The sequence below is a fragment of the Gossypium hirsutum genome, chromosome D08, assembly GCF_007990345.1.
Source record: "Gossypium hirsutum isolate 1008001.06 chromosome D08, Gossypium_hirsutum_v2.1, whole genome shotgun sequence".
Lineage (NCBI taxonomy): Eukaryota > Viridiplantae > Streptophyta > Magnoliopsida > Malvales > Malvaceae > Gossypium > Gossypium hirsutum.
The window spans coordinates 57936882-57954078 of NC_053444.1; the positions used below are offsets into that span (position 1 = coordinate 57936882).

Below are 17197 nucleotides of genomic sequence, written 5' to 3' on the forward strand. Positions count from 1 at the left end.
TAGCCGTCTGATCCTCGATTTGACCCACTTTTTCAAGGAATCAGATGGTGAAATATTCAACCTGGTACAAACCCCTTTTGCACAGTGAAAAAAAACAAAAGTTTGTAGCTTCCTTGAACCTTCATACATCGTCGAAGCCCCGTTGAAAAGTTTGACAAGTCTTCAAATTCAACCTTCCTCATGCGTTATAAATACCTTTCCACTCTCCCCTTCTACTCTCAGGCAAAAAACCTGAAAATCCTTTCTTAATTTAAACCCGCAACAACAATCATTTGTTTCTTTCCTTTTTCTGTTCTCTAAAATTTCTCAAACTTTTTTCAATTTGTTGGTTATGGAAACAAGCAGTGAAATATCAACCGCGCTTCAATATATCCAACACTATTTACTTGATGAACTTTCTCCTGTGGGATTGGGGAATTTTTCCAATGAAAATCGATGGATAAATGAGGTAAAAGCGGAAGTTTCTACCTCTCAACCTGAATCTCTTTACTCACAAACTTCGAGCTCTGGTTCCTCTCTCACAGAGGCTAACTTTAATTGCCTTGAAAATGATGATCTCTTCAAATTTTCTCCCAATTTCCGTGGATTCCAGCCAAACGGAAGTGATGTTTTCGAATACGAGTCGAAACCTCAAATTATAGATCTCATAACACCTAAGTCCTTCCCATCCAATGCCAGTTCCTTAGAATTTGAAACCAAACCTAAAATCACTGAACTTTCAACGGCAAAGCCTCAAGTTTCCTCGGGTTGTAACTCTAAGATTCGAAAGCCGTCGCTAAAAATCTCGTTACCCCATAAGGTGGAGTGGATTCAATTTGACAAACCGGATTTAACTCGGCCCAAACCGAATAAATCAAATTCTGAAGACAATAGGCACTATAGAGGAGTCCGACAAAGGCCGTGGGGGAAATTCGCGGCGGAGATCCGAGATCCGACGCGAAGAGGTTCTAGGATATGGTTAGGGACCTTTGACACAGCCATCGAAGCCGCTAAGGCTTACGACCGAGCCGCTTTTAAGCTACGTGGCTCAAAAGCCATCCTTAATTTCCCTCTCGAAGCCGGGAAGCTGGAGTCAGGTGCCAGTGACGGAGAGAGGAAACGGAGCAGAGATAACAGCGAAGGAGAAGAAAAACGGGCAAAGGTGGTGAAGAGAGAAAGCGAAAACGTGACGAAAGCGAGAGACAACGGTGATGCGCCTTTGACGCCGTCAAATTGGACAGCGTTTTGGGATTTGGACAATGAAATTAAGGAGATTTTTAACGTGCCACTATTATCACCGTTAGGGTTTTCTCATGTTATGGTTGTATGATGATGCTAGTGTTTGAAATGGAGAGCAGTGACGTGGATATTTTATGAAAGACGTGGAATTCTTTTTGGGTTGTATATTTTGGTTGTATACTTGGATTTACTTTCTATTACGTCAATAAATTATTTTTATTATATTTGTTAAAAAATATTATTATTTTTAATAAAAAAATTCATTTTAGATGCATAAAAAAAATTACCTCCATTATCATAATATAAAATTATTTGTAAAAACCATCATTCTTATAATAGTTTACTTTGTTGTAGAACCAATTTTTTATATTTTATTTTTATTCTCTAATACAATAAGAGAAGTTCACTCTTATCTAAACTAATTCCTTATAATCTTTTGTCTCCAATTTTAGTAAAATTAGGAATATTCTTGAATGAATTAATCCAATAAATTGTAGTTAACATATGATTTTGTTATAAAATAATGATAATAATACAAAGAACACAAAAATAATAGATGAGAATAATAGCATACTCCTATATAGACTCCTCATTTTCTAATATATAAATAGGATAAGGGGTTATAAGAAGATGAAAGATTGATTTAGATTTCAATAAAATGTTTAAATTTTATATAAAAATCTTAACAATATTTTACTAAATGAAAATAATCTCTAATAAATAAAATTGCATTTGTAAATTTTATTAAATATGTTATCTAAATTAAACTTATAAATATATTATAGTTTTTAATTTGAAAATATAAAAAAGAATTTCGAATATTATTTAAATCTCAAATGTTTTCATAGGTTTCTTAGATGTTGTTATAGGTGCATAACAACCACCTATTTGTCACATCCAAAATTTTAACAGAGAAATGAAACAATTAACTACACCTTATTTGGTTCATTTAACTCGAATATAAGAATGTGATACTTAATTTATGAAAAATAATATTACCTAAAAGTATATTTTATTAAATTTATTTTTCACTATACATGTTGAAACTCAAAATATTCTATTTTAGTTATAAACGAATGCAATCATCTAATAAATCAACTGAAATTGAAGAGGAGAATTCAGCAGTTTAAGGCTTCTCTTTCAATGAAATTAATAGTATTATTTTATTAAAATACATGATTTGTTATGATTTAACATCAAATTGAATCAATCCTATAATGCAAACCCATCTCATGACTAATGTAAAATTGAATATTCCCTGGTTTAATATTTGTAGCAGATATATCAGAGTTAGGTTTTTCCAGAAAAATAAGTGGATGGAAGGATAGAAAGAAAGAGAGATATGGTTTTGACAACAATTAACAGGATGAAATGATAGGATTTGAGTACTGGTGAAGCATGCAGGTTGACAATTAACGTTGAATACTAGCTTCACTTTGCCAACCTCAAGCGGTAAAAGTCAGCTCTCGGATTTTCACTACTTTCATTCTATTTTTATAAAATTGAAAATGTTTCACTCACTAGCGATGCACAATGGATGGATTTCAGGCGTGATCTTTGGGAGGAAAAAAAATCCATTGTTCATCAACAATTAATAATGGAATCTGACAAACTCCTAATTAATTAAACTATAATTTACCCTATTATAATCAATTTATAGGACTTGGCATCATCTTTGCTTTGAACGCTATTTTGGCCATTCAATCCTGACCGTTGGATACCGTCAGATCTTTACACCTGTACCAGGCCTGCTTATCGGTTTGTATATGACGCAAAATGCATCTTTTGTTTTGAGTTTCACCTTGTCAACTTTTATATGCAACTATCAAATCAAGCTTCCAAAATACGTAAATGGTCAATTACACATGTGGGGTTAAAAAATAAAAGTTAACTTATACTCGGTAGAAATTTCAAACTTTGAATGTAAAAACCATTTATTTCCCTTAAGAATGAGACACTTTCAATGTGATAATATATAATTTTGGATAATAAATTAATTTCACTCTTTATTTTCAGACTCATTTGATGGTAATTTTCAATTTTTAAAAAAGTAATGGAGCATAAGTGAGGTTGTCAAAGTCTCATAAAGTTAGATTCCTTTCATAAGGATGGCCAAGTGACAGCAAGTTAAAAAGGCAATTCCTCGGACAAATAATTAGTTCAGTTAAATATTGGTGGAGCGGTTAAGGTGGACTCCAGTAATTTTGTTTCAAGAAGAGTCAGGGAGGAAAGTGGATTGCTTGGAAAATTGTTTAGTTTTTGAATCTGAATTATGGGAAATTATGGATAGTTTGAATATTATGTTGAGTAGGAATTTTGAGAAAATTTTGATATAGACTGACAGACAGCATGGAAGCAACGAAGGCTATATGAGATTGTTTCAAGACACCCTCAAACTCTACATTGAGACGACGAATTCATCAACTTTTTAAAAAGGTTTACAGTATGTTCTAAGAGAAAATAATAAGAATGCTGATTGCATAACTAAAATGAACTTTGATAGAGATAAAGGCTTGATGGTTATTGAGAAATCTCCGTTTATTGAGTTAAAGTAATTTTCTCTTCTTCTTTTTTTTAAGTAAAAAAAACATATTAGTTATTTCTTTTAATGAATTCAACGATTATAGACACCATACATCGAAAAAAACCCTCGATTACGTTTTAGTAATTATATTTTATATAATTTTAAGGGGTGAACTCAAGAAAAGAGAAGGGCAACTTTTGAACAAATATGGTAATTGATATAGTAAAAAGCATTGAAATTTGCCACCAAAAGGTGAAAAAAAAAAGACCAAGTATGTCTGATTTGGTTTGCTCAAAAAAAGAAGTGAATGTTGACTATTGGGCTGACCCTAACTTCTTCATGCATTTGTCAATATCATGTATTTTGGCTTTACCCAATTCTTGCAAAACCATTGAAAACGAAGGAAAAATTATTTGGTTCACCTTCAATATAAATGTATTAAAAATGTCATAACTATAATTATAATCAATCCATCAAAACAGCTACAAGCTCAATTCAACTAATAATCGAATATAAATAAAAACACAATTCGAACAAGATATATATAACACGATTTAAACCAAAATTAATATGAATTGAAAATCCGTAGATAATAAAATTAAAATAAAACATCTTAAAATTTTCGATGTCTTAAAATTACCATTACATCAAGAATTCATTTGCAGGTTAAATAAAATTTCACGCTCCATTAAAAAAGTGACTTATGTGCTCAAGGTTTGGTAAATATAATTTATTAGCTTCATTTGTTAAATTAAAAAAGTATGACAAACTTGAAGATTAATAGCGATGGAGGCCTCATGAAAAACTTGAGCATGGCTACTTGTGGGGGAGTAATGCGTGACCATTATGGTAAGTGAGTTGCCGGTTTTTGCAAGAAGAGTCGGGACTACTACGGTGATTAAAGCAGAGCTTTGTGGGGGGGGGGTTGATGGTTTAAATACAGCACGGTTGATTGAAGCGCAAAAGGTAATTCTCTTGGTTAGTAGGGCGGCAATTCAGCTAATTGGCAGGACATATACCGAAGCTTCGTCCAATGCGTGCGTTAGGGCAATCCAGCAGATGTTGAAGCGGAATGGGGAAGTGAAGGTTGTGCATACTTAAAGAGAAGGCAATCGGCTAGCGGATACGATAGAGAATTTAGCACAAACAAGAAGCTTGGGATTTCATTTCTTTAGGGACCCTCCAGCTGAAGTTTACTCGTTACAAGCTGATAACGCATGCAGGAATAGTTCTAGGGTGGTGTTTCTCTAATCTGTTTGTTGATATATATAAAAATTATGATGTTGAAATTTGTTTAGAAAAAAAAAATCTATGACGTTAAACGAAGTTCTTGTTTCTTCATTTAATATTCTCATTTCCTTTCATGGAATATCCTATTTTGATTATTAGTATAATAATATAAGATCAGAAGTTTTGATGTCCTATATTCCTTACGCATTTGTCAATACCATCTCCCTTCCTCTATTATTCTCTCCTTTTCTTTTTTATCTTTAATTTTCAAAATCGTCATTCTTTTTCCCTTTTTTGTCTTTTATCAGTGAAAAACATTGGTGACATTGACCCAAGATGAGAAGATAAATTTATCACAACGAGAAAGATGACACAGATTAGAAAAGGCAAAACTCCTATATATGTTCAAGAAAGAAGAAATATTCCAATATTGAAAATTACCAAATATTCATATTACTAGTTTGGTTGGGTCTCAATTAACAGACCCTAAAAGCAAAAAAAAAAAATCATATTCTAAAAGTAGAATTAAAATGTTATGGAAGAAAATCTAGCATCAGCTGAGCAAGTATCTTTATAATTATGTTATTTTTAGTTATTTTAATTGTTGTAAAAATGTTGCGTTTTAAGTCTTTTCATTTTAAGAATATAATGCATTTTTTGTTTAAAATGGGTCGGTATAAAACGACTCATTTTTTATGGTCAATAACCGCTTAAGTGAAACGGTGCGGTTTGGAGAACACCCGGACTAATAAGTGCCAGGTTGTTTTGAAGCTGTTATTCTGACACCTTTAAGGCACCAATCAAGGAAAGGAGGGTGGTTAAGTAATTTTGTTGACAGAATTCTCAGTCTCTTTCTCTCTAATTCTCTCCATCTCTCTCTTTGTTGACAGAATTCTCAGTCTCTTTCTCTCTAATTCTCTCTACCTCTCTCTTTGTTTCTTCTACAAATTTTCTGTTCTTTTCGTTACAAGGTATCAAAGCCACTCTTTCCTCCTAACCAACGAAGGCGTCATCACCAAACTTCAGAAGGAAATGGGACAGATACAACAGGAGCTACCTCAGTTGCAGTTGGAGGTTTCTCAAATTAACACCAAGATTGACCCGCATTTGAAGGACTTCCATGAAAATATCAAAGGTGAGATTCGTTCAGAACTTCATTCACTATGTGAACAACATTTTGGCCTGTCACCACCAGCTAGTGCTGTGGGAGCTAAGGTAGACAAGGGAAAAGGCATTTTGGGAGGTCATCCCTCAAGGGCATTTAAGGAGCATCTAGCTATATCTCTTATGACATATATCAAATATATAAATACATCTACTTGAGTAGTTAGAACTAAGCCAGCAAACAAACTTTTAGGGTTGGATTGTCCACGTTTTAATGGGGTAGACTTTAGGAGTTGATGTTTAAGCTTGAGCAATTTTTTAAAGTTGAATGTGTGGGAGACCTAGCTAAGGTGAGAATGGTGATGCTTCACTTAGATGAGAAGGCTTTGGATTGGCACCACTTCTTTGTGTAGAGACAAGGGGGTTTGCATCAACTAACTTAGGAGGCTTATGCTCGAAGATTACAGGAAAGATTTGGATCTGACACTTTCTTAGATCCTATTCTGGGTTGGTTACATTCAAACAACACGGCTCCATGGATCTTTTTCATGATCGCTTTGTAAGCTTACTGAATTAGCTGTAGCTGCTAAAGATCTATGCCCTGAGTATTTTTATCAACAACCTGAAACCCGAGGTCGGTCAATATTGAAGGTTATTTAAACCTCAAAACTTGGTAAAGGGGTACTTACTGGTTAGACAAGTGGAAGGCATATTGATGGACCATCAAAAAAGGGTGTTGCTATAAGTAGTAGTATAGGAAAGTTTAAACCATTGCTACCTAGTGCTAAGGTGTATCAATATTCAAGTGGGGAAACATGATCTGGAGGATTATCTACTCATCCTGTGAGTTAAAGAGCCTTGTCAAATCTCTATCACAAGTTGTAATGGATGAGAGGAGGAAAAAATAACTTCGTTTCTAGTGTGCTTCCAAATACACACCAAGCCACAAATGTGCCAAGTCACATTTATTCTAACTGGTAATCGAGGCTCTACAAGATAGTGAAGATGATACTAAGAGTCCAACTGCTGAAGAGTTCTAGGATTGCAAGGAGCAGTTGGAACCAAGTGATCAAGACACAGAACCTACTTTACCGATTCTATCATTACAGGCTCTTTAAGGGTCTCAAGGGCACAACACAATGAGATTCTCAACTCATATTAGCCAAGTTTAGGTGATTGTTTTGGTGGACTTTGGAAGCACACACAACTTTCTGAACTCTAGGGTGGCTAGAAGGTTGAATATTCCAATAGAACAATATACTCCATTGACTGTTAGACTCTCTACACAAGAACTTTGTCGAGATGTCCAATGAGAAGCACAAGGCTCTAGCGTCAATACTGATTTTTTGATACTTCTAGTGAAGGGATGCGACCTTATGTTAGGTATCCAGTGGCTCCTGTCCTTAGGTTCCGCCATTTGGAATTTTGCTTTGTTAAGGATGCAGTTTGGTTATGGTGGCCAGACTCATGTTCTTCGAGAATTGTTCCTGGAAGCTTACAACTGATGTCGAAGGGTTAATTGTCCAAGTTTTTTAGTTTGGCAGGTTTGGGTCCTTTCCCTATGTTGCTTGCTTCCTGCCAGCAAATGTCTTTATCCTTACCTCATTCATAGCTAACGCCAAACTTGCAAGCACTCATTACTGAATTTGATGACGTGTTTCAATCACCCTCAGACCTACCTCCTATTAGACTACACGATCATCGAATTCCCTTGGTTGATGAGAGCCAAGTGGTGAAGGTCAAGCCCTATAGGTATCCAGCAATCCGGAAAACTGAGATAGAAAAGCTTTTCCAAGAAATGCTATAGGCTGAATTGATTAGGGACAGGAATAGTCCATTTGCTTCACCTGTTGTGATGGTGAAAAAGAAGGATGGCAGTTGGCAGTTGTGCATTGATTACAAACAACCCAACTAACTGACCATCAAGTACAAGTTCCTTATACCTGTTATTGAGCAGCTAAAATGGTGAAGGTTGCCTATAAATTGAAGCTGCCTTAGGGCGTCAGAATCCACTCCACCTTCCATGTTTCTCAATTGAAGAAACATGTAGGAACAACAATTAGCTCACTTGCATTACCCCCTGTAGGTCTAGATGGGGCCTTTTTGAAAGAACAAGTAAGGGTTTTAGAAAGAAGGATGACAAATAAAGGGAACTAGACCATTACTAAAGTGTCAGTTGAATAGAGGGATACGTTTCTAGAGGATGCAACTAGGGAGAATTGGAATGAACTTCATCAGAAATATCCTTCTTTTGATCTTTGAGGACAAAGATCATCTCTATGAGAGGAGTATTTGTTATGGAAGAAAAGTCTATCAACAGTCAATCACCAGCTGATCATCACAAATGTCTTTATAATTATATTAATTTTAGCTATTTTAATTGTTGTAAAAACTTTGCATTTTGAGTCTTTTCATTTTAAGAATATGATGCGTTTTTTATTTAGAATGGGTTGGTATAAAACGACTCGTTTTGATGGTTAGTAACCGTTTAAGTAAAACGGTGCAATTTGGAGAACACTTGGACGAATAAGTGTGAGGTTATTTTGAAGCCGTCATTCTGACACTTTTAAAGCATCAATCAGGGAAAGAAAGGTGGTTAAGGAATTTCATTGACAAAATTCTCAGTATCTTTCTCTCTAATTCTCTTAACTCTCTTTCTCTCTCTCTCTGTTTTTCTGCAAATTTTCTATTCTTTTCGTTACATAAAAATAATATCATGTTACACATCATTCATTAGAAAAAGATTTTGATGAATTACAAGAGAAGGATAGGAAGAAGAAAGAACCTACAACTAGAGGGATGAGAGTGATGAACTCTTAAAATATAATTTTTCAAGAAAAGAAAAACAACATAAAAAACAAAAACCCTAAAACAAACATTGAAGAAAAAAAAAGAAACTATGATAGTTGAATTCAAGAAATTAGTCAATAATGAGAGAGAAAAATATAAGGCCTGAAAATATAAACACAATTTTTTTTTACTTAAGTTAGTGTAAAAAAGTTGTAATTGGTGATTTATTAATATGTGTATTAAATTTTTTTTATAACTAAATTGTTCGTGTTAGTTACACCTCTGATGCATCACCAATTGCAGCTCACTTTGTAACTAAACTTGTCATATATGTTGGCATACTTTTGATTTAAAAATCTTGGTTTGATTCTTACATCATTTTGAGAATCTTAAGAGAATATAATAGATAGGATCACATTGAATATTAGTTAAGTAATGACTCTTTTTGAATATTTCATGTGTGATGGTATTACCTTAAGTGAAGAGGTCTAATTTTTTTTTTATATAAAAGTTCAATCTTTGAAGACCTTTGTTTATTTTATGTAATATAAAATTCTTATTAAAGCACAATTTAGGGCATATCACGTTCACAATAGCCGAAGATTTGCAAGCCTATAATGTCTATCTAATGAAGGCTTTCTTACTTGATTTTGTATGAATTAAAGAGCACCTATTTGTTCATTGTAAAGAACTTGTTTTTAATGCAATTACTTTGTAAACAAACTATTTTCATAATCAGTTTGTAACTAAACTTTTAAAGAAAAGTTTTAAGGAGGAGAGTGATTATATAGGAATGAGATTACAACATAGTGAATGAGTTGAACCTAAACCACATCTTATACTGTTGATACATAGTGGATTACTCTCAGAGCAATGCCTTGTAGATGTAGGAAAAAGTTTTCGATTAACATAACCAACTATTGTGTCCATTTCTATTTTTATTTTTTAGTTGTTCATCTAGTTGCAACTTAACTAACAATTGTTAAAGAACTTAACGTTTTACAATTGGTATCGACGCTAGACAATTGGTGTACTATGTGAAGATCTTAATATTAAAGAACTTAGGACCTTTTACGCCCACTAGAAGGCCGAGATGGGGCGTTTATCAAGTCAATGGACAAGATATCTTAGAAATCTATACTAACTAGTTGAGAGCCTTCTACAATTGATATTAGTGGTGTAAAAACTCCCAAGCCAAAATTTATTTGGACTTTTGAGGAAGATAAGTTGGTTAATGCAAATTGAAAAACACTTAATGCCAATTTCAATGGCGTAAACCCTCAAGGGTTTAGGAGAATCTCCAACGATCAACTTTAAAAGAAGTTTGGGCAATCTAGCAAACAACACATGAAGGAATCAATTCTATCAAACAATCCAAACTCCAAATGTTAAAAAAACCAGGTGTAAGACTCTCATAATACTTGATAATGAATAATCATCAAATTTCTATACAAAACTCTGTGATATATGTTGGATCTGGTGCATTGAGTGTAGTATATTCGTTTGTAAACTTGTAATTTTTTTTAACAGATTGGTTAATAAAATAATTCATAGATTACATTAATATACTTTGTATAATTTTCCTCATGTGGTTCAAGCAAAGCAAAATATAAGAAAATATTGGCTCACTGGTTGTCTAATGAGTAAACTAATACTAAGCGGTATTAAGTGGTCGAATTGTAATACAAAAAGACAAATTATATTAGTAGGCAAACCTAAACATGTCTTTAGTCTAATCGAAAATGAGCAAATCAATTGAAAGATTAATATGTCATCTATCAAGTCCAATCGAGGAAATGCATTGTCTTAGGCATCAGAGCAGATGACTCCCAGAAGATAGAGACATAGATGTGACTGACTAGACTGACAATACATCGGATTGGACCCAAGAAGAATAGATTTTTAATACGTTTATGGATTTATTCACTTGTGATGTTTATAGTATAGCATACCTAAATCTGAAGTGGATGTTGGACTATATATGTGTGACTCGTATACTTTGATGTAAGCAAAAACCTGAGTTCAAATAGACAAAAATTCATTGTCTAAAGACATTCAAACATAGAAGCAAAAATAGGAAAATAGGGGAGATTGGTCTCGAGACATAAATGACTTTGCCTTGAGACACAACATATAGTGTCTCGAGACATGTTAAATTCAAAGCTAAAAATCTCAAAATTATTTATGACCTGTCTCAAGACATGGAGACCCCTGTCAGGGGTCTCGAGACATAAATTTGAAATTTAACATTGGAGTTTGGATTTCAATCCTAACTCTGAAATTAACCTGTATAAGCCCCGTAATGTGATGAAATGAAATCAATGAGTGTTTAAATGTATGCATATGAATTATTTTGATGATTGGATTGAATGTATTTGTGTTATAGTAGCTTGAGTTGCTTTGGCGACTTAATGTGACATTGCACACTCGGGTTCGACGATTAGGTTTGATTTGGGGTGTTACATCACCTATCCTTAAAGGCTACTACTATGTATATATAGTACTTTAGTAGTGAGTATTCCATGCACATGATTGGGAATCGAAGCTGCCTCAAGGAATTTCAAGAAAAACATAAAAGGAAAGTGACCTTTGGTGATGGTAAAAAGGGAAGAACCTTTGGCAATGGGGATCCTCAATGTTGAAGGAATGACACAATGCTAAAATGTGTTTTTAGTGGAAGGTTTCAAAGCTAACCTGATTAGTATCAACCAATTATGTGACCAAGGTATGTTGGTGAGCTTTACAAAGGAAAAGTACAAGGTAACTGGTAAATTATATAAGTACGTTATGGAAAGGGTTAGGACATTTGATAATTGTTATGGTAACTTGTAAAACTGTAGAAGAGATTGGTCAAATTCTTGAAGAACCATCATAGCCTAACAAAGACATAGTATTTCATCATTTGTTGATGTAGTAATCCAGCAACAACCATCTAATGTTTATCCTAGTATTTCATAGTATTTTGAAAAAAGTTATTGAAGTAGAAGAAAAATTAGAACAAATTATTGGTGGTGAGGCCATTTCTAAAGACTTGAGGTAGTTGTAACCTCAGTTACTACAACACCTACAACTCAAAAAAGAACCAAGGCTACGGTGACCAAGCCAATTGAGTCAAAATATGCCAAGGTGAAAGTTCTTGGTAAGAGAAAGAAACCACTCATTCTTGAAAAGTTCCTGGTAAGAGAAAGAAACCATTCATTCCTAAGGTTCCCAAGAAGAAGTGAGTTCAAAAGAAGAGAAAAGCCCTTGTTATGGCAGAAGATGGTGTGCCACTTGTTGAATTGACACCACAAGTAACAAAACATTGATCCAAGAGACCTAGTACCCTTCCTTGTAAAGAAAAGAAATAAAAAGCTCAAATTGCTAATGTACAAAACATTCTAAGAGAAACTATTGAAGCTGCAAAACTTGCACTTGAACCAAAAAAACTAAGATTCCTTATTTTAGTTTACGCAATAAAGAATGAAGCTAATGGCTTAAAAAGGCTTTATCAATGAAAAGAATGTTTAGGAAGATGAGATTTTTTTTAGCATGGAATTGAAATCATTCTGGAGGGGAATGATCTAATGTTCTCATTGGCCTATGCCAAGCCCTATGTCAAGAATGTGGTGCTTGAATTCTATGTAAATATCCACAAGGTGATCATTGATAAATATTATAAGCACTTTATATAGGCTTATGTGTGCGAACACTACTTTACTTTTAGCTTTACAACCATCAACAAGTTTCTACCCTATACAAGAGAATATGCTGATAAGTTTCTCCTTGACTATGATCACTTTGCATCACAACTTACCAACAAAGTCAAATCCATTTGGCCCAAAAGTTAAGATTTCAAGGATTGGCTACGATCACAACTATACAAGAGAAGATGCAGATAAGTTTCTTCACTACAAGCTATTGCAACCAAGAATTGGCTACCATCCAAACAAAACATGATTGTCAAAGGTTTTAAATCTTACATCACTTTGAGGATTTTAAGCAACAATTTAGTGGATTAGATCACGTTGAATACCAATCAAGCAATGACTCTTTTTGAAGACTTTATGTGTGACCGTGTTATTTTAAATGAGGAGATCTAGTTTCTATAGAAGTTCAATATTTGAATTTCTCTGATTATTTTATACCATATAGAAGTTTTATTGAAGCACGATTTCAGGGCCTATCATGTTCATACTAATTGAAGATTAATTGCAAGCCTATAACGCCTATTTAAAGAAGGTTTGCTTACTTGATTTTGCAAAAATTAAAAAGAACACTTATTTGTTCATTGTAAATAACTTGTTTTTTAGTGCAATTACTTTGTAAACAAATTGTTTTGATGACAGTTTATAATTAAGCTTTGAAGGAAAAATTTTCACTAAATAGTGATCTTATAGAAGTGAAATTACAACTCAATGAATAAATTAAACTTAAATAACATCTTGAATTATTTTTTAGATATCACCCTACATACGTATCCATTTCTACTTTCATTCTTTTAATTGTTGATCTCATTACGATTTAACTAGTTGAACAATAACTCACCATTTTTTTTTTTGTAAAGAACTCATTATTTTAAACCGATTAGTTAAAAGATATTATAAATTGTAATATTTCTACCAAATGAGACATGATTGTCACAATTTAGAGTTGTTGATATCATTATGTTGGCTGACAAAAATGGGTAGATAATACTGTGGATGACTGTTAGAACGGTAGCCCCCAAAACACAAAAACCAAGAACATGTGATTATAAACACAATTGTTTGTTTGGTGGCTTACATATATAATTCTCCAATAGATAAATGATGGTGTTTCCTTAGTAACTCAAGGTTGCCGAAATTATTTTATCTCTAATGAAATCCCCGTAAGCTTTTGTTTTGTGAAAAAGAAATTCACAGCCTTTTGGATCCTATACATCCTCATTCCTCAACAATAAATTACATGGTTACTAAATTATTAGTAAATTTATGTTTCAATTACTTAACTTTAAAATGTTATAAAATTGTTTGAAAGTTTTCATTTAAATCATTTGGTGTTAAAATTGCTCTTATATGGCCTTCTTAGTTCCCATTACCTGTACCAATCAAAAGTTCTTCTTCCATTTCTCTTTTACAGTTCAATTTTTTTTCATAAAATAATTTTAAACGCTATGAATCAATGAATTAAAATTCAAATAGTTTTCTTCTTTAAACTCCGACATTGATCGTCAGATCAACTTAGAATTAATATATGTTCTTTTACTCATCAATGGGTATTAATACACCATACCAAATGTCAAATTTTCACTAGCTGAATTTTTAAAAAAACTTAACAACTTAATGACTTAAATAAAAAAAACTTTCGAATAGTTTAATAATTCAAATGAAACTTTTCTATTAATTTAGTGGCCATTTTGAAATATATTAAAATTGAATGACTAAAACATAAATCTGTTAATAATTTAATATAATTTTCCTTAATCAATTTGAAAACAAATTAACCTAAGTGATGTCTAACCTAATTTCGTGGTCTTTCAAAAAAAAAAAAAGAATTTGTATGTATGGTTGGATCATTGGTGGATCCAACTCTTTTTTGTTTGTTGTAATAAGAAGAGGCGTTTTTGTCCTAAAATATTCTATGATTTTTACTTTGAGAGAAAGAAATAAAAAAAGAATGCATGATCACTTAATCAAATACCATCGTTGGATTAAAAGAAAAAAACTTTAATTAATTTTAATCAATTAGAGCTGACATGTATTAAAATTAGCGTGAATTATTTTACTATTAATTTTATATTTTGGAAAAGTGGAAAACAGTTAGGTGAGGTGGTTGGGTCCATTCACATACGCAATAAATTAAACGTGATACATGTGAACCCTTCCCTTTGTAGTTTTTTAAAACAAATTAGTGGCGATTAATGTAAGATCAAGGAAAAAAGCATTGTTATTATGAGATTGATTTTGGTAGCCGTCACTATCATTCATTTCAAGTGGTCATGCAAAGTATTATATGGGTTCCCCACTTATTTCATAATTAAATAAACTATCCAACTAATAAAATTCGCTGGATAAATAAGATGTGTCATTTCATCACAAATTCTGATGACTGTACTACTATACTATAATGTTTCCTGCTGTATGGGACCAAAACTTTTTCGATAATAGCAGCACCAGAAAAACAAGTGTCCAGCAGTTCTCTCAAAAGCCTCCACCAGACATCAGAAACTCACGTGCGGTAATGCCATCCACGCAATTTTTACTCACTAAACCAAAATATACTTAAAAAATAAAAAGAATGCTACTGCGATAGTTTCACGCGCGCGAGAAAGGTGTGCATACCACGCGACAATATAACACACCATTTTTTCCTGATTTAAGGATTTAATGGTTCTAGGTAGGAAGAAATATTGTATTAAAATGAAAGATATATGCTTTAAATTATATCAAGTGTATAGTTTTTTAAAAAGAGTATAAGCCAAATAATATTTTCATAAAAATATTTATAATAAAACTTAAAAAAATTTCATAATCATACCAGAAATAAAATCAACGAATTTCCTTTTAGGGTCTGTTTGATTGCCAGTAAAATATTTTCCGTAAAATGATTTCAGGAAAATGTTTTACTTTTCTGTAAAATGATTTACTGGAAAATATTTTCTGATTTTTGATTGAATCTGTGTAAAATATTTTCGGCTGTTTGGCAGATTTCCTGGAAATATTTTTCGAAAAATTGTTTTTACATATATTGATATATATTAATAATTTTTATATTTTAAATTATTTTACATATATTGCAATGATTTATTTATAATAATACTCAATTATTAAGCTACAATATTAATCGTTATAAATTGAAAATTAATATCAAATAAATTATTTGTAATTGTGTTAAAAAACAAGTATTGAATAATTAAAAAACAAGTTACTGGAAAATCAATAAACAGAAGCAATTTCTACCGGAAATGAAGGAAGGAATGAAGGAGGCGATAGAGAGGAGAGCACGGAAAATATCTTACGGAAATTGAAAGGGTAAGACATTTTCCCTAAAATGTAACCCATTTTCCCTTGTTTTGGAGTTCATTTTCCAAATGGAAAATGTTTTCCGCCAATCAAACGCTGGAAAAGTTGGAAATGATTTTTCGGAAAATCAGTTCCTTGAATCAAATAGACCCTTAGTAAATTACAATATTAATTAAGACAAAACTCAAACAACAAATATAACGAGTGTGACTTAAACTTAGCCCACACTTGAGATAATGAATACCCTTGACCATCAGACCATCTCATGATTAAAGTTCTTTTTTAATTTTTATTTATTTAATCTATTTGAAAACCGGGCTTAAATCTATAGTTTAACAATAAATTATCTGACATATGGCTAATATTTATATTTAGTTGTGGAAAGAGAGGAGAATATGCTTTGCTTTTCCATTGTATTCTTTCACATTAAGAATATGCTTAAGGTTACATTAGCGATAATTTTTTGGGTTATTTATTAAATAAATTCAACACCAATAAAATTTGTTCGATTATTTATGTTTAAAAATAAATTTATTTAATAATTTAAAACTTATTCATTATTCAGTTATTACATAATTAATAATATTATTATTTGTGATTGAAGTTATTCGGTTACATAAAATTTATGTATAATTGAAGTTATGAAATATGCAATATACTAATACGATCCAACATTATTTTTTATGTTATACTTAAAATATATTTTTAGAACACTAGATGTCTTCTCAACTACATTTCGAAACTTTTGAAACTTGAAATATTTCAAATTAAAGAGTTCACAAACTGTCTATGGTATTTGTTTAGGGCACCATTCTCTCTAATGGTACCATATCCCACGATATGATGTAAGATTTTTTTTTTCTATTTGCATAATTAACATCGATATTATAATATTTGAGTTCATGGTCCAAATAGTCTTTAGCTTTAATTATAAAAACTTACATAAACTTAATTTGGAGAAAATTTTATACTAAATTATATCACTTTTTATAATATCTAAATTAAATAAAAAATAATATAAAATTTAAAATATATAACCTTTATTAAAAAAATATAAATTGTCCAAAACTTTCATAATACTTTTTATAAATAAATTATGATAAAAAAACAATAACACTTTTTATGAATAAATATATTATTTTTATAATATATAACATGTATATGAATTTGGTCATAATCTTTTATAAATATATATATCATAAATGTAATTTATTTTTTATAATAATTTTTTACCATAACCATGCCAAACATAAATAAGTGTTGGTGCTTATAATTTATATAAAAGTAATTTTTTCTTAAAAATTGAATTTGAGAGTAATTATTGTGATCTAATTACTTCCAATTTAGT

At 31.8% G+C, this 17197-nt stretch overlaps 1 protein-coding gene across 1 annotated transcript; it reads left to right on the forward strand.

The window, feature by feature from the left end:
* On the forward strand, window positions 1-1454 carry LOC107929377 (ethylene-responsive transcription factor 5). The gene has a single exon (XM_016860775.2). The coding sequence runs from the start codon at window positions 332-334 to the stop codon at window positions 1307-1309; it is 978 nt and encodes a 325-aa protein (XP_016716264.1). The 5' UTR covers window positions 1-331; the 3' UTR covers window positions 1310-1454.
* Window positions 1455-17197: the final 15743 nt, after the last annotated feature.

Excerpts from the sequence above, each read along its gene's own strand:
- LOC107929377 (XM_016860775.2), top strand. The coding sequence starts at position 332 with ATGGAAACAAGCAGTGAAATATCAACCGCGCTTCAATATATCCAACAC.